The sequence below is a fragment of the Setaria italica genome, chromosome V, assembly GCF_000263155.2.
Source record: "Setaria italica strain Yugu1 chromosome V, Setaria_italica_v2.0, whole genome shotgun sequence".
Classification (NCBI taxonomy): Eukaryota; Viridiplantae; Streptophyta; class Magnoliopsida; order Poales; family Poaceae; genus Setaria; species Setaria italica.
The window spans coordinates 5,841,389-5,859,030 of NC_028454.1; the positions used below are offsets into that span (position 1 = coordinate 5,841,389).

The 17,642-nt window shown below is 47.1% G+C and overlaps 4 protein-coding genes and 2 non-coding genes across 7 annotated transcripts; 4 read left to right on the top strand and 2 right to left on the bottom strand.

The window, feature by feature from the left end:
- Positions 1–2,618: 2,618 nt before the first annotated feature.
- On the top strand, positions 2,619–2,699 carry TRNAL-AAG. Its single transcript has one exon. It is a non-coding gene; the product is annotated as a tRNA-Leu (tRNA).
- An 88-nt stretch (positions 2,700–2,787) lies between these two features.
- Positions 2,788–2,869, top strand: TRNAS-AGA. The gene has a single exon. It is a non-coding gene; the product is annotated as a tRNA-Ser (tRNA).
- Positions 2,870–4,385: 1,516 nt separating this feature from the next.
- LOC101767066 lies at positions 4,386–6,875 on the top strand. Its single transcript, XM_004967862.4, has 4 exons — positions 4,386–4,736; positions 5,392–5,598; positions 6,137–6,197; positions 6,288–6,875. Exons 2-4 carry the CDS (start codon positions 5,411–5,413, stop codon positions 6,552–6,554), a joined length of 516 nt encoding a protein of 171 aa, XP_004967919.1. The 5' UTR covers positions 4,386–4,736; positions 5,392–5,410; the 3' UTR covers positions 6,555–6,875.
- Positions 6,876–7,246: 371 nt separating this feature from the next.
- Positions 7,247–9,828, bottom strand: LOC101767473 (probable 3-beta-hydroxysteroid-Delta(8),Delta(7)-isomerase). The gene is made up of 4 exons (XM_004967863.4): positions 9,547–9,828; positions 9,143–9,289; positions 8,937–9,045; positions 7,247–7,845 (listed from the first exon to the last, which is right to left on the bottom strand). The coding sequence occupies exons 1-4, from the start codon at positions 9,677–9,679 to the stop codon at positions 7,590–7,592; spliced, it is 645 nt and encodes a 214-aa protein (XP_004967920.1). The 5' UTR covers positions 9,680–9,828; the 3' UTR covers positions 7,247–7,589.
- Positions 9,829–10,655: 827 nt separating this feature from the next.
- On the bottom strand, positions 10,656–12,364 carry LOC101784609 (probable 3-beta-hydroxysteroid-Delta(8),Delta(7)-isomerase). The gene is made up of 4 exons (XM_004971530.2): positions 11,811–12,364; positions 11,528–11,677; positions 11,341–11,449; positions 10,656–11,102 (listed from the first exon to the last, which is right to left on the bottom strand). The coding sequence occupies exons 1-4, from the start codon at positions 11,950–11,952 to the stop codon at positions 10,847–10,849; spliced, it is 657 nt and encodes a 218-aa protein (XP_004971587.1). The 5' UTR covers positions 11,953–12,364; the 3' UTR covers positions 10,656–10,846.
- A 1,171-nt stretch (positions 12,365–13,535) lies between these two features.
- LOC101767874 lies at positions 13,536–14,582 on the top strand. Of its 2 annotated transcripts, none has more exons than XM_004967864.3 (2): positions 13,536–13,963; positions 14,018–14,582. In XM_004967864.3, the coding sequence occupies exons 1-2, from the start codon at positions 13,607–13,609 to the stop codon at positions 14,369–14,371; spliced, it is 711 nt and encodes a 236-aa protein (XP_004967921.1). In that variant the 5' UTR covers positions 13,536–13,606; the 3' UTR covers positions 14,372–14,582. The 2 variants fall into 2 exon arrangements, with proteins under 2 accessions (XP_004967921.1, XP_022682185.1); XM_022826450.1 differs by having other exon boundaries at positions 13,536–13,867; positions 13,922–14,582.
- The last annotated feature ends 3,060 nt before the right edge of the window (positions 14,583–17,642 follow it).

Genomic DNA, 17,642 nt, shown 5'->3' on the forward strand with positions numbered 1-17,642 from the left:
TTGAATGTTGTGTTTCATAGTTGATATGGCTTCAGAACATGAGGCTGAAATTTACTAAAAGGCGTAGCCGAGGGGTGGAAGTGGAGTCATTTTCTTTTCATTTTCGAGAACATGGACTCGATTTTTCAAGAACAGCTTTCGGAGTTGAGACGACTTCATAACATGACGTTGAAACTTTACTAAACATAGACTCATTTTCTTTCCACTTCCGAAAACACGGATTTATTGTTTCAAGAGGAGTGTCGATGAAGTTAGAAAGCGGACTCATTTTCTAGGTTTTATGAATGTCAATGCACACTCAAAATGTAAATAGAATGGTAGCGCCGATGAAGACTCATTTTCGTTGGATCAGTGTCGAGAGGTGAACAGGAAGCAAAATGTAAATAAAATGGTACTGGATTGGATTGGTCTGTCATTTTCAAAACGGCACTACTTTATTTTCCTATGCAATTTTGTCTTGCGCTTGGGGATTCAAAAATACGTGCTGCTAATTTCAGCACCGATCCAATTGATTCTTACCAGGGAAAAAAAATCGAATTGACTGCATGTGCCTTCTCAACATGTGAAAAAAAGGACGGGACAGCGCAACAGAGATCGGGTAGGAGCCGGTAGGCTTTGGAATCTGCGGCCACGAGCCCACGAGCACGTGACCTGACCCGACCGTCGTCGCTTCCATGGGATGGAGGGTCAGTCAACACGGCTGCACCGCACTCTCGGGCCTCGGCAACCCCCTCGTCTCCTCGTTCATTTCCATTCGCTGCCTGCGCCATGGTAAAACAATGCTCATCATTTTTTTCTTACCCCCGGGACATAAACAATGATCATCTGGAGTTAACAATTTAGACCAGGAATCCTGTTGGTCAAGCACTCAAACGACACACCGATCGTTGCAAAAGGAATCTCTCTATTTTTCAACTGTAGCCTTTGCAGCGTTTTACCCCTTTGTTGACTCGGTGAGTGCATCTGTGCCACTATTTTTCCTGCCGGGGGGGGGGGGGGGGGGGGGGGGGGGGGGGGGTTTGCCATGATGCTTTGACACAGTGGGGGCAACGGAAAACCAGAAGAAAGAGTGTGGATTTAGGGGTATTTGTTTCTTTACTCCTACTAAAATTCCTGTCACGTCGAATGTTTAGATACTAATTAGGAGTATTAAATATAGAGTAATTACAAAACTAATTGTGCAGATGGAGACTTATTTGTAAGACGAATCTATTAAGCCTAATTAGTTCATGATTTGACAATGTGATGCTATAGTAAACATGTACTAATGATGGATTAATTAGACTTAACAAATTCGTTTCGTGAATTAGCCTCCATCTATGTAATTAGTTTTATAATTAGCTCATGTTTAGTCCTCCTAATTTGCCTCCGAATATTCGATGTGACATGAATTGTAGTCCGGACTAAAGATCCAAACACACTTTACTAAACTAGTTTTTTTCGTGATCTTTTATAACTAAAAATATTCTTTTCATAGCAGGTATCATGTTCATTAGCAAAGAGATTTAGTGGCGACTCTGTTAATATCAAGAACAATTAAACGTTTATAGAAGTGTGTTGCATATGTACTTATGTTTATAGTGGTCACATCTCACGTATAGAAGTCTACGTTCGTAATGTGTTTTAAGAGAAAAAAATACAAGGGAGGGGCGGAGGGCCATCGCACTCTTTGACTAATTCAGAATTTCAGATACCAATCTGGTAACGTATAGTATATATTTTTTTTACCACTCGCATGCATTACAAGTTTATTAGTTTTCCCCGGTAGTTAAGCTGTTTTCCGGAGACCCCATGTAACTTATCTATTCATATCTCATAAAAAGTGGTCGACTCATGGAGTCATCCCCGGTAGTTAAGCTGTTTTCCGGGGACCCCATGTAACTCATCTATTCATATCTCATAAAAAGTGGTCGACTCATGAAGTTATTTGATCTGGCACCGGCACCGACGATGGCGAGCGGAGTGCAGAGCCATGCAAAATCCTACTGACCTTGTAGTAAAAATGCTGTTCAGTGGAGAAATAATTTGTACAATTATCTTTCCAATTTAGGAGGTGTTTTGCTCTAGGAGGATTAAAATTTAATTCTATCTATATTAATTAAAAGTATTAAATATATTCTAATTTATGCATGAGCCCGCGACGGCTCCTCCTCTTCGTTTCGACAGCGTGCACGTCGAGCCATACTTCTTTCGCGAAAAATCGACAAGGACGCCGTGTCGCCGTGTCCGTGTTTTTTCTCTCTCCCAGGCTGAAGCGACGGGGGCGCACTGTTGGTCTCGTCTCGTCTTGACACCATGTGCAGGCAGCGCGCGGCAATGATAAAAAGGAGCTTTGGATGGTCGGCAGGCAAAAACAAAAGAGGCGACAGACACCGTCCGTCACCCGAACGATCGGTCTCGCCCACTTCTACTAGCAGAGTATAGCAGCAGCCTATGCCTATGTAGCAAACCAACGCACGTGATGACGTAAAGGAGAACGGATCGAGATCGACTCACGTGCCTCCTCTCTCACCGTGATCTCGACCAGAGGCATCTACCGTTTGAATCGAAGCTAAACTAATGGTTTTGGTTATTATGATATGATTTTAATAGGATCAAGAGGCTTTGCTTGCATCGGAGTTGAGATGGCCGAGTTGGTCTAAGGCGCCAGATTAAGGTTCTGGTCCGAAAGGGCGTGGGTTCAAATCCCACTCTCAACATCCCCGTATGTTTTTTTCCCAATTTTCCTACTTATTTTTAAGACACTTATAAGATAAGTAAGTAAAGTTCCCTCGAAATAGCATCACAGTGGTCGTGCCGGAGTGGTTATCGGGCATGACTAGAAATCATGTGGGCTTTGCCCGCGCAGGTTCGAATCCTGCCGACCACGATTTTTCACTTCCAATTTTTGCGTCTCTTTTTTTCCCCGGTTTACCCCACTTTGAGAGCTTTGAGGGCTTGGCTCTTGAGCCTGTTAAGCATGTGCTTCCTCGACAGCTTTTGAGGTCTTAATATCATTCCACTGACCTAATAAATCAGCCCAGTAGGCAGTAGTCCCATTATTTTCAACAATGTTCTTGCACTCTAGAACTCTATATCATGTACGTATCTATGTACAGTGGCAATACGAGAGCGATCAACCAAGATATTGACTGAATGTACGGCGTGCCGTCACCTGCCAAGCCAAAAAACAAAGGTCCTGTCCTAAGAAGAAGAAGAAGAAGAATGATGAAAGGGCTGTAACGTCACATATCGTTCATGTGTCCATCGGCAGTTCGGCACGAGAGCGTTGTCACGAAAACATTCATGGGTCCATTGGCATATGGCCATAAGGGCATTGCCATGGAGGAAAGGACGAGTGCTGCACTGAAAAACATGCAAAGAAAGAGCACAAGTTGAGTGGAGTAAGCCAGAGAACTAGTTAATAGCTGGGTGGTTAGCAGAAAGTGTCGCACCCCGAGCTCACCAAGATTCAAGCTCTACATTTAATTTTGACACGCCGTGTATTTTATTAACGTGATTTAGTATCTTTTAGTGGCAGTAAGCATGATGTTTGGTATAATGATAACTCAATTTCAAGATCTGTCATTCAAGTCCCTATTAACCTTGATAAGGGTGTATGTGCGTGCAATTACCCGAGTCTGCGTTTGTACTACTATTTTTTTTAAAAAAAGTTGAGTTGTTATGGATGACTTAGGATTGAAACATGATTTTCTGCATATAGGGTTTATTCGATTCATAGACTAACATGATCACGCCACACCTCCAGCATGCTACAATATCTTAGGCAAGTGTTTACTTCACGCCGCAAAATTCCACTTGCCACAGTTTCTTAGTGCCGTGTCCTATGTGTCATGGGCTCAGTTTCTAGCCAAACTTTGTTGTTGAGCAAATTTTTTATGGTGTGTCACACTTTGCTAATTTTAGACATGACAAGCGTAGGTGTGAACCAAATAGGCCCTAAACCTTGTCAGGTTAAAGCTTTTATGCAACTCTATGTAGTCCTTTAAACATACTTCGCAACAAATGCAAAACACTTATTGTTTCCTTCGTTCTTCGCATTACCCTCATTTTAGTACCGAGTAGTAGGTTTCACCTTCAACTTGAACTAAAGACATTTGTAAGCTCTTATATATAACAAAAAAAATGACATTTGTAAGCCTACTGGCCCAGTTTTATGGAGCTTTCGGTCAAAACTAATAAACAAATTAAAAGCAAAAAAGGAAACTAATCTTAATAGAAACCCGGCCCCACCTGTCTGTCAACCCCAGAGGCGACGGAGAGTGACTGACATGTGGGCTCGCACAACGCGCCGCGGGTCCTTCTTGCGTCAGCGGAGCACTTCCTCGTGGGCCCGGCTGTTTGTTAGGACTGCCCCGGGCCGGTGCGTAGGGCAACCTCGGCAAGGGCCTGCTGCGGATCGGAGCGGGTCGGGTTGGGGCGTGTGGCTGCGCTGCGTCGGCGATTCTCCCGGCGAACCAACGACGCCAGCCACACCCGAGCGAGCGGGGCAGAGAGGGAGCGCGTGGACGCGGCGCCCACCTCAGCCTGAGGGATCGAAGGGGGGCCTTCCCGTCCGCGTGGCGGCGCCTCTCGTTTTCGGCTCCCTGAGGAGGGATTTCTTTTCGTTTCGTGCGGCGAGTTCTTGGCCGTTTTGGCAGTTTACCCGGTTTCTTCTTCTTGGGGATTTTAGTCTGTCCCCCACCAGATTGGCTTGCGTTTCGGTTGGTTTAGGTGAAGCCTACTGTAAACAGCAGGTAATTCCGTTCTTGTTTCTTTCCCTAAAGATTTTCTGTCAATTTTTGTTTGATTTGGAGGGCCATCAGAGACCTCGTTTGCACGGTGGTTCCTTTGATGTTGTTTTTGCAGAGATCCCGCGACTGATTTTTTTTTTCCTTCAGAGAAACATTATCGTCGTTGTTGGAATTTGTGAACTCGTGTTAATTTCGTAGGATTTCCCCTAAAAATCCATTCTTTCTCCCGGCACAAGCATTCCGACCACAAACAATTTCATCGCCTCCCGCACCGCTCTTTCAAGATCTGTTTGAATTAGGTTATCTGGCATATACAGCTTTAAAACGAATCCGTCACGAAAGGGGGGAAAATAGAAAGGAACACAATAATGCATTTCGTTTTCGTGTAAAAAAGCAACACCTTTTGATGCCGAGCGAGCATTCCTTCTTTTCCAGTCGGAATACAATGTCGTACAAGGAAGAAAGAATGCGCCTTTTTTCCCCATCCTTTTTCGGTGCAATTGCGGTGTTGATAAGAAAAGCAAAGCCTTCCTCTACCAGTTTCGTTTGGTTTTTCTCGCCGTATTGATTTTGTACACGCATTGGTTTTCGCCTACTTTCTCCATGCGGCCACTTCCTTCCAATTCAGTGTACTAAATCCTCGTGACCTTGGTTTCAGGACGCCGTGAGCGTGAGGGATGGAGCACTGCTATTTGAGGCAGCCCCTCTCAAGGGCTGAAGCTATGCCCGAGAGGAGGTCCAGGTTCTGGCCGATGGATTCGCCGCCGACGCCCCGTGCAGAGGTCATCTGCCCCCAGCCTCGCCGCGCCACCCGCATTCCGTACGCTGTGGAAACCGTGAACAGAGCCAGCCCCAAGGCGAACGGGTTAGTTCTTTGATTATCTTCTGCCTTCCTTTGTTTACTGTAAGAGGTCCAGTTAGCTGTCTGGTGGCAAAAATGCAAACACTTGCCGTGAATGTCCTGGTGTATCTGGATCCAAGATTATAGTAGTGATTTTGGGTGGCACCATGACAGAAGTATATGAATTTGAATGTTGTATGGGTTGGTTGTGCAGATCGTGAGATATATATGCTACTACATTGCGTAGTGTTAATTGAATTGCACAATTGACGTACAGAGGCAGGCCTTTCCTATTCTAGGCACAATAGAGCTATATGTGGTAGTGGTATAGAAAATGATTCACTACACAGCATATCATTCACGAGCTTGTCGTACAAATAAAGGGCACTGGTACGAATACGACAGTATTTCTGGTTTGCTTTGCCTGAATTACGAAAGGAATCCGTTACAAGGGTAACTGCCTGTCTAACTGTTGTAATCTATCCTGTTGGATGTTTTCGATGACGATTAGTCTAGTACTGATCATGACGTCCTTTGCTTAACCTTTACTCCATGACTGCAGTGCATTCCCATTGTACAGATCAGACTCCACTTCTGATGTACTTGATCTTATCCTCAGTAAGGTAATTATTGAAAAGATCATTCATTGATTGAATGAAATAAGGCAAACTCCCAAGCATGATTAAATTGATATCCAACTTTCTGTTTTTCAGAATGACCCAGATGGATATTCGAGCAGCCAGGTGGGCTTTTTATGTGGCTCGCCTCCAGTACGCACTAACAACCCTGTCATCCATGATCCACTGTTTGGTGAAAGAGTACCATCCTTTTCTCCTTTAGGAAGCTCCTTTGGCAAAACGCTAGCAGGAAGAGTTGAAGTAGGTTCTCCATCTTGCGGCGTTAGCAGCAGCCCAAAAGTAAGAATAGAAGGTTTTGCTTGTGGGAACTCGGAGACCCACTATGCAGTTACCTTTGTCTGAGCATTTTGTTGTTCTGTTTCTGTTTCCGCCCTTTGCTCCTGGGTAATCACTATGGCGGTGCAGGATATAAGTAGTACCTTTAAGCTAGCCTGATTAGAGTTGCCTTTGCCCTTCAGATTGTGGCATTTGAAGCTGCACAATCGCAGTGAGCTGTAAGATGTATATAAACGAGGTGCCCGCATATGTAACCATATGATGTATGTGTCTAGTAAGCGTAGCTGGAGTTCCAGTGTTTGATGGATGATGAGTCTGTGAATAGATCGGTTTTTTGCATTTGAAAGCAGAAGATCCAACATGAAGTTTTCAGTTATTATGAATTTATCTTGTTTTGTGTCACATGTTCACACGAAAAGCTTTTGCTGATGCATTACAAACTGTCCCAACAATTTTGTTTTGGTGTTTGATATAGAGCCTGGATTACAGTACATTTGGTTGTTCTTTCCATTCTCTATCAGCTCAGAGTGTGCGTGTCAACGTCCTGCTACAAGAATAGGGTGGAATCACAGCATATATGGTGAAATCACAGCATATAGATTGTAAAATCAGTTGATGTGAAAAATACTTGCTTTTCAGTCATACGCAGAATCATCTGCATAAAGGCAGCTTCATTCCTGGTATTGGTTTCTCGTATGCTTTCTGAAAGAGATAGGTTCTCGGTTTTTGAATGCAGAAAAAGAAGACCACAGTGTTTATTAAATTATATGACTCGATGAACTGATTGCCAAAACAATGAGGTTTACACGGTGATGTTCAACAAGAACAAAATAGTCTTGGTACCAGAAACAAATGATTTGCCCACATTACAGTGCGTCTTAGTTCCTGCCAAACCGTGGTTAATGGTTCTCGGTTCTTGAATGCAGAAAAAAAAAGACCACAATGTTTATTAAATTATATGACTCGATTCACTGATTGCCAAAACAATGAAGTTTACACGGTGATGTTCAACCAGAACAAGATAGTCTTGGTACCAGGAACAAATGATTTGCCTACATTACAGTGTGTCTTAGTTCCTGCCAAACCGTGGTTATTGCAGCCTTACTTAGTCTTCACCTTTTCAGCTCGAAATGCTGCGCAAATCTTCTTCCAACTCCTCATGACGATGAGTGTTGGTATCCAAACCCAGATACTGTTTGCGAAAATGAAATATGCCCAAAAGTAGAATGGACTGACCCAGAAGTTGAAGCCATCCAAGTATGCGGTGATGAAGTAAACCAAGCATCCGTAGAGCTGACCCAAGCAGACGGTAATCTGGAGAATATGGCTGTAGGACTTGCGGGATGCAATGGCATAGCTGCAAGCAGCAAACTTGTGGTCAGATAGAATAAAAGCAACCCTATATGATTCTAAATAACATATCAGCATCTGCAAAAATGTGTAGTGCAACTCAAAAAGACTATAGTCTCATATAAAAGTTATATGAAATTACATAATTTGACTTCAGATACAGTATTCGCTAGACAAGAACCATAGGTCATTGCCATTTGTACATCTAAGATGCAGTAACAAAGCACAGAGAGTCAAAACAAACTCACCTAACATTTCATATCTGGAACAAATTCATTAGAAATTATCACGAAGTATACAACATAACCATGCTAGTGTCTATATATGTTGGTGTGCTTTGGGGTTCGGTCAATTTAATTTGTGCAAACATGAAAGTAAAAAAGTGAAACTTTGTGGATGCATTTGATTACCAAACACAAAGACAATGCCAAATTACTTCATTTGATAATAACCCTCAAGAAATCAATCTGTTAAACCAATCAATGATTATGTTTTGTAAAAACTAATGACAATATCGATTAAGTTGAGGGTGCCAGTAGTTCACATATGATACTTTTGCAAGCACAATTAAGCAGTCAGCAGTTGGCAGACCAAAGTTCCTGTTAAAATTTGTACTGGAGATTGGATTTCATTTAATCAGTCACAAATATTTAGTCAAACTATCAAGAACTACAGTGAAGCCCAGGCATCTTACACCCCATTCATTATTTCTCTGATTTTGTGCCTTGCTTTTCTCCCTTAAATATTCTATGCAGCTTAAATGCTATCTTAGTGCATGCCGAAGAAAACTATGAACTAAATGCATGTTACTTCAGAGGATGGTGCTCTGACATAAAGATCAATTCCTGATACACTACCAACACAGTAGGAAGTTAAGCATCAAGCTCCCCTTTGCATTATTTGTAGCATTGTATAATAACAACAAAGGGCCAATGCCCAGGGTAGTATGATCTGAATGAGGCATAAAACCACTGCAGCACCATGTTTGCACTATAACTTGGCTAACAGAAAGGATAATCAGAAAGCAATGAAAAAGGTAGAATGCACATCTGGAAATGCATTTTGTATGCCTGGCAAAAGATGAGAAGCGAGTCATACACTGCAAGCAGTGATGCAGGGCCTTCCAACACCGCCGTTATCCCTTCAACTGTGACGGTTGCGGTATCCCTAGCGACGTATCTGGAATCGCCTTTGCTGTACTCTTTCCCTGGACAGGGAACCAGCATTTACTCCGTCAGTCACAATTTTGCTTCGGAACGATACTATATATATGTAGCAACGTGCAGGAGTCCCGGAGCACTTACAAACTTCATCGAAGTAGTTGGGGTTCTCCTTCTTGAAAAAATTGGGGGCGAAGACGAAGGTCCCCTCGATGATGATGTGAGTGAGGCCGGTGAACGCCCACCAGCACATGAGCAGACGATCGGTCTTGGACAGTGCACGGCATCTTCCTGCAAGGGCGTTCATCAGTGACATGAGCTGAGAATTGCAGACACAGAAAAAAAAAGTGAAAAAGGAACTGAATTTGAAAATTGGATCCAAATCTGCTGACTTGATAGACCCAACAAGGCAACTGAACCGAAACAGTAAGGGTACTAGCTTGGAATCTAGGCAAATAAGGCAATTACACGCAGAGAAATTGCAAGGGGAAGGGGAAGGGGACAGGGGGCGGCGGGCGGTGACGGAGTTCAGCGGGACGAAGAGTTACCGGAGATGAGCCAGACGACGAGGGTGACGAAGAGCGAGGTGCCCAGGTAGGGCGCGACGATCTGGCCCTGCGACAGCTGCAACGGCACGTAGCCCGGCAGCTGCAGCTCCGCCGGCGTGTAAGGGTGCCCCATTGCCGCCGCCTCCCTCCTAGTCCGCGAGGCGACGACTACTGAGACGGCGCGAGAGAGGGGAGACCGGGAGAGGTCGCCTGCTACGCCACCGTAACGCGCGTGGTGGCTTACTTGTAATTAAAAACTCGCCGGCGCGAATCACAGATCGAGATCGGATGAGATGGCGGCCGGAGCTGGATCGGTGATGGGTCGCGACTCGCAACGCTGGGACCCGCGAGGCAAGTTGCCAGATGCCAATGATGAAGGGCGTAGGAGTCCATGACACGTGGGCCCGAGCTCGGGGTGAGGACAGCTGAATGGATTTTGGTCGTGAGGAGAGCTGAATGGATTTTGGTCGTGAGTCGTGACGATACGAAATTATTTATTTTTATTAACGAAAGCGGAGTGTGCCTATTTCATTGATAAAAAGGAAGTGACGTCGGGTGCCTTAAAGTTGAACAAACTATCAGAATACCCCATGCTCAATCACAAAATTAGAAATACATTTTTTCAATTTGCAGAACGACACTTTTGTTAGGTTCAAACGATATTCGAGCACAATATCTTCGAAGTATAACTTTCTGTTCTTTTTTTCTGGGAAAGTTTTCTGAAATTTTGTTGCAAAGAAAGTGTAGTTTATAAAGATGGATGTATAAATATGGATGTATAAATATGGCAGTAGGTGCATAACCTAAAAGAAAATGAGATATAAAAAAAATCTATGAAATCAAATAGGGTGAAGGTCGGGTGATTCATAGTTCAAACGAAAAGGAAGCAGAGTGGATAGAGCTCGTGACTTGTGAATTACTCGGGCTCCATTTTTGGGGCCAAATAGCATTGTTCACGGACTGGTCAGTTCATTGTCTGCTTCAGGCTATTCTGTTGCTTGTCTCTTATGCCCTCATTCGTCGTCATAGTATTTGTCGATTTTCCATCGGCCGTACAATCTGAATTACAACACATTCTACCCCCCTTTCCATGCTCAGTCATCTCTACATAAAATAGTATTACCTCATCGCATAACTGCACAAAAGGTGACAGGACAATGTTGTTTGCAAAAGGTACAGGTTGATTTTCAGTAGGAACACAAGGATCCCAGTTTCAGGAACAAGAGATTCGCCCACTATTGTTTTACAATAAGCATAATCTCCAACCAAACTACCGAATTGTCGCGAGAACAGGGATCATCTATCTAGTCTTGAGCTTTCCAGCTTCAAATGCCGCGCAAATCTTCTTCCAGCTCCTTACAGCGATGAGCGTCGGTATGACGACCCACGAACTGTTTGCGCCGACGAAATATGCCCAGAAGTAGAATGGACTGACCCAGAAGTTGAAGCCAGCCAAGTATGCGGTGATGAAGTAAAACAAGCATCCGTAGAGCTGGCCCAAGCAAATGGCGAGCTGGAGGATGTGGCTGTAGGATTTCCTGGATGCAACTGCATAGCTGCAAGCACCAAGTAGAGGAATTTGTGGTCAGATAGAATATTAGCTACATTACTACGGTTCTGAATATCACAGAAGTGTTCAAGATGGCGGAAAATCGTGAGCACATGAAAAGGAGATAGAAAAGTGAATACTTTGCGTTCGGATTCAACAAAACTACAAGAGGTAGAATATCCATCCGGAAATGCATATCGTGTGTTCAGGGATATAGATGAGAAGCAGTAGTTCTTAGTTCTTACACTGCGAGCAGAGACGCAGGGCCTTTCAACCCGATCGTTATCATTTCGAGCGCGAGGATCCCGGTGTTCCTGGCGGCGTATCTGGAGTCACCTTTGCTGTACTCTTTAACTGGACACCATCTTCCTCGTCAGACACCGGCTGAATCTGAAATGATAAACCGATACAGCGATCGCCGATGGTACTTACAGAGGTCGTCGAAGTAATTGGGGTCCTCCTTGCTGAAGAAATCCGGGGTGAAGAGGAAGGGCCCCTCGAGGACGACGTGAGTCAGCCCCGTGAACGCCCACCAGCACATGAGCAAGCGGTCGGTCCTCGATAATCTGCCGCCGCATCTTCCTGCGGAGCGCAATGCAACCGCCGATCGGAGGTTTGTTCAGAGGAATTCCATGACGCGGGGATCTGAATCCGAAAGGCCTGGTGGCGGTAGAGTTACCCTTTTTTTTTTCTTTTGAAACGGCGGTAGAGTTACCTGAGACGAGCCAGACGGCTAGGGCGACGAGGAGGGACGCGCCTAGGAAAGGCGCGAGGATCTCGACCTGCGAGAGACGCTGCGGCACGAACCCCGGCAGCTCCAGCTCCGCCGGCGAGTAAGGGTGGCCGTGTCCGGCCATAGCCGCCGCTGCCTGCCTCGTGTTCTAGCTTCTCGGCTTCTCGCCTAGCCTAGGCTCGCTCTGCTACTCTGTGGGGAAGACGACGGCGACGTGATGGCAGACGAAAATCGTCGCCTGATGCAGCAGAAGCTTCGTTATTAAAAATAACATTGCCGCGGATCAGATGAAGATCGGATGGGGTGATTGGGTCGTGGACCTCGTGGTGTTGTGTGAGCTGTGGAGTTGCCGGGAGTTTTTCTAATGCCGATCTCGGGGATGAGTCAGGAGCGGAGCGGAGCGGACACTGAAGCGTGGAGGAGCACGATGGTCACTTCTCACTTGGGCGTCTGACTCTGAACTTGAGCTAGTGAGTTTTTTCTTTAATCGGAGGATTTGTCTGAGAAAATAATATATGCCACACGGATTGCAACGTTTTGCCCAAAGTTTAAGGGTGGCTTCATTGAGGTTCGAGTATACAATGTGATGTTTGTAAGACTGAAGCAAAACTATTTATTCATCTAAGCCAACACACGTGCATCTTATTGCACGTTCAAGCTGCTATTTTAACAAAGTACGATACGATACAGTCAAACACAATTTCCTTTCACTATTTTACCAAACACTAGTGTACGTAAACAACAATAAGCTTCCATGAATGGTGCATCACTGCACAGTTCATTCACTTCTCCACATTGGCAATTCGCCACACCGTTCAATTGGATTCAAGTAAAATCGTCTGAACTTGTTGGTGTAAAAGTCACTGCATTATACAAACAGCCAAGCGTGGCCAGGGGAACAGGACCCTTCTGAACAAATTCCGCACTGGAGTCGAGGCCATGGCTCCCCAAAGTTCATACGGGATGTCAAACACCCCCTTAGGAACTACGAGATGATGGTAATATCCCGGCCTAGATGATAATAAGCACAATTAGCATTCGACCACCTAAGGATTTCCCCTGCAGAAGCAGGTCATTTACTTTAGGGTGGGCTGGGGTGCGGGGGACGTCACCTCTGGCTCGGCAGGTGGGTGGGTTCCGAGCCCGTCACGAGAACTCCCGCGCCGGGTGCCTTCATCGAAGCCGCCGCCGCCCACCTGCGGAGACACGATCTCCCGCGCCGGGCGCGGGTCGGTGGCAGGTAGCGCACGGGGCAGGTCGTAGAGCGCCTCCACCTCCACACGAACAAGTGATGACCCTCGCCCGCGGACGCATCTCCGGCGGCCGGAATGGCCCCTCGCATCGGGTTCCGGCTGCCGGGGCCGGCGGCGGCAGAGAAGAGGGGGAGGGAGAAGAGAACCCACCTGCAGCGTCACAGTTTCATTTAGACCCACACGCCAGAAGCAAAAGCCCGAGTCCGCGCCGAGTTGGGCTAACAGGCTGGTCGGGCCCAATTGGCCCAACTAGGTATGTCGGTTGCCGGTGCGGTTCCTGGACGGTGGATCCGCACCCGCATCCGCATCGATCAACGGCTCTCGTGGGAGCCTCTAGAAGGAGCGGACGCGTCGGAGTCGGTTGGAGAGTCCGAGCCGCGAAGGGACCCGGTATCGCCTAGGATTTCGGGGCTATATATATCCAGGGCCCTGCGCCTCCCCTGATCAGCAAAACAGCTTCCGCCGCGACATCGCAATCCAGATCTAGGTTTCGAGAGCGAGAGAGAAAAGGACGGAGAGAAGGCCATGGCGGAGCCGGAGGCTCTGGAGATGAGGGGGCTGGGGCTGGAGGGTCTGATGGCCCCTTCGCCGGATTTCCGCTCTGCGAGGATCATCACCATCCCCAAGATCAAGGATGATTCGGCGGTCGAGGCCGCGGCGAACAAGGCGGCGGCGGGGAGTGGCATGGTGAAGGCGGCGTCCTGGAGCGACTTCGTCACCAAGCCGGCGGGGAACAAGGCGGCTTCGGCGAGCAGCATCGAGCCGGCGGCGAAGGTGGAGGGCAAGGCCAAGCAGGCGGCGGCGAGCAGCATCGAGCCGGTGGCGAAGGCGGAGGGCAAGGCCAAGCAGGCGGCGGCGAGCAGCATCGAGCCGGTGGCGAAGGCGGAGGGCAAGGCCAAGCAGGCGGCGGCGAGCAGCATCGAGCCGGTGGCGAAGGCGGAGGGCAAGCCGAAGGCCAAGCTCCTACTCAGGCGGGCGTGGGAGTTGGACGCCAAGCCGGAGCCAGCGGTGATCTCCGTCGGGACCGAGAGGCTGGGGGAAGATGAAATCGAGTACGTGCGGACGCATCGCATGCGGAGGCTCACCCCCCCCGACGATCTGATCCGCGAATTCTTCCCCAGGATTGCAGCGTGTTTCCCAAAAGCTGCTGCCATCGTCAACAAGACCGTCGACCTGCAGGAGGACATCTTGAGGCAGTACGAGACGAAGGGGTACGCCTTGGTGCGGGTCGAGCGCCTCGACAATGGTTTGAAGAGGTGGTTTCGTCTCCCCGAGGCAGAAACTGCCTAGGCCTTCAGGGTTTCGCTGAGGATGTTTATCCTGCTGTCTGCTTTGTCGTCTGATCTATCTATGTGATGTTACTATATTATATTATGGTGGTAAATGTGGATCTGCTTAAGGGGTTCGTAAGTTATTAGAGATGTTACTATATTATATTATGGTGCTAAATGTGGATCTGCTTAAGTGGTTCGTAAGTTAGTAGTGTTGCTCCATTTGTTTTCGTAGAAGCTTTCATTTCGTTTTCCTGCGCCCCGTTCCCCATCTCCCTCCTGTCGATTGGTCGGTTTTGTTGTGCGCAGATTTACTGATGGAGATACGGATTTATTATTATCTCGCAAAATAAGCACACGTTTGGATATGTTTGTACATGCTTTGGCGATTCTTTAGAAGTTAGGCATGCTTTGAATTCTGTCTAGGGCTTTGTTAGAATTTGGTATGATTTCTATGTGCAAATCTGGTATTATTATCTTGATGTAGCTGATCCATTGGATGGTAGCTGACAATTGCTATCTTCCTGACAAGTGGAAGTACACTGAAACTAGAGTTGATAATCAGTCTTAATGATAGAATCTCAATTACAGCTTGCTTGCTCCCATAAATCTCTGCAAACAGCTAGTTATTCTGTATAAAATAGCATGATGAGGATTATCTTGAATTAGACTTAAGGAACAAGCAAATCCATGATAGAGAGAAAGCATAAAAGGAGATAACGAGTTGCTAATAGATGGAATGACAAAGAATATTGCTCATATTTGTTACTGGTCTTTGTTCCTAATGACGACCTGGCAAGCCATTTGCTTCGATCCTCCGCACAGGTCAAGAAACAATGAGGTCTGAGTCGATGTTTTTTTTTCCTGTGAATTTCCTCTGGAATCGAATGTAAAGGAAAGTTTCCTCCATTTTTCCTGCGAGCAATTCCTGCGTACCAAAGGCGCTAGAGCAACTGAATTCAAGGAATGGGAATCCTACATTTTTCCTATGTTTTTCCTCCATTTCAAGGGGAACTATCCTTTTCGAAGGAATCAGCAGAAGCATTCCTCCATTCCGAACGACAAGTGACATAAGCAAAATACAGGAATAGATTTCCATTGAAATTCTATGAAATTACTGCGTTCCATACCTAATTAGAGGAACTCGTGTAACTTCTGACTGCTCATCTGATCCTTCTTTGTAGTCTTGACTGTGTACTCATCCACGTTTGGATCAATGCCAATATTTGGCGCGCCCCAGCAACACAGCCCATCTAGTTTATTTTGGGCCAACTTGCGGGCGAGCCGTCGGCGGCAGAATCTATCGCCCCTATTAGTTTAGGGCTTTGTTTAGTTGAGGACCAAATTTGGCTTTGTACAGTATTTGGACCACCTTTTTGTACTTTGTAACTAAACGGGCTGGCAAACTTTGGTCCAAATTCGGCCTTTTGGATGTCCCGAATTCGGCCCCGCCGACGCCACCTTTTCCAGTCCAGCAGCACAGCACCTGCCGCACTCCCAACCCTAGCACCGCCCGCAGTCGCTCTCCCTCTCCCCCTGCGTCGCTCTCGTCTCCCCCGCTGCTCTCCCCCTCTCCCGCCGCTCTCCCCCTCCCCCGTGCTGCTCGCCCTCTCCCCCACCGCTCTCTGTCCCCCCTGGGCCGCTGTCCCTCTCCCCCGCCGCTCCTCTTGCCGCCTCCGCTCGAATCGAGCTTTCCACCACCAGATCCAGGACCTACTCGATCGGATCCACCGTGTCCGGTACCGGATCCACCGTTGTTGACCCCGTCAGCAGCGATGGACGACCTCAACGGCGAAGGGAACGGCGCGGAGTTCAACGCTGACGATCCGGCAACCCCGCGGGCTTCCTCGCCGGCGGATCCGGCAACCCCTCGGGCTTCAACGCCGGCGGATACGACGATTCTTCCGGGTTGGACTTCGGCAACGTCCCCGACTACGACGCCAGCCACCGCACGAGGACCTGTCTCCCTGCGCGCCGTCTCAGGAACCGGTGCGTACAACCCTACACTCAGCCGCATTAGAACTCGTCGTCCACTGTCCACCCCAAGCCAGCTGGGTATGTCCGGCCTCAACCTCAATGCAACTCCGGTTGGCCGCACATCAACGACTACGAAGGGATCCTTTCGCTCCGCCGACCAAGCGGGAGGAGGCGGCAGCAGCCGGGGCGGCCCTCCCGGCCGAGAGCCTTCCGGCAGCGGTGGTCAGGCCGCAACTCCCTTGCGTCGTCAGCGGCGACCTACAGCCAGGGTCCGCGGTTCCGGCGTCGCGGCGCGGCTCAAGCACCGGACGCCGACAACAATCCGGTACTTGTTGCCACTCCCCCTCTTTACTTCCATGATCTGGCCAAGTGGTGTGCATGATTTGTTTCGGTTAGTCATGGTTACTGTCAGCCAATGCTTTTTGCCAAGCAGTTAATCGGCCGATGTATTTTTTTTAATTAGCCGATACAACTTTCAATCGGCCTATCCAATTTTCAATCCGCTAAACCAATTTTTTATCGGCCGATGCCAACTTTTTTCTTCTTCTATTTTTTTTCAATCGGCAATACCAATTTTCCATCGGCCGATGCCACTTTTTTTTTCTTTCTTTTCCCAATCGGCTGAACCAATTTTCCATCGGCCGATGCCACGCTTTTTTTTTCTTTCAATTCCAACTGGCTGACGCTAATCGGCCGATGCCTCTCTCTGTTTTTTTTCTTTTAATTCCAACAGGCTGACGCTAATCGGCCGATGCCTCTCTCTGCTTTTTTTTTTCTAATTCCAACTGACTGATGCTAATCGGCCGATGTTTTTCTCTACGATCGGCCGTTGTTTTTTTTCTTAATCAGCTGATACAACTCCAATCGGCCGATCCCATTTTCCATCAGCCGATGCAATTTCCAATCGGCCGATCCCTTTTAATTCTTCCAATCAGCCGATACAACTGCCGATGCATTTTTTTTTATTTCTCTCTTGCCCACCCGCTGGAGCTTTTCCAATCGGCTAAAAAAAATGTTGCATCAGCTGAAAAATACTTCTGTCGGCTGAAAAAAGAAGTTCCATTGGCTAAAAAATAATTCCATCGGCCACTATGCTTGCCGATTATATTCCATCGGCCGATGCTTTGTTTCCTTTGGCTGATAAAAAAAACCAAAACTCCATCAGCTACTATGTGCCCAGCCGATACTTGTTTCCTCTGAACTGGCCGATATATAACATCAGTAAGGAATGATGGTGTCGATGTTGTATCGGTTTCCTCCGTAATTAATCTAGCATCAAATTTATCTATACAATGTGCAGCCGATTGAAATTA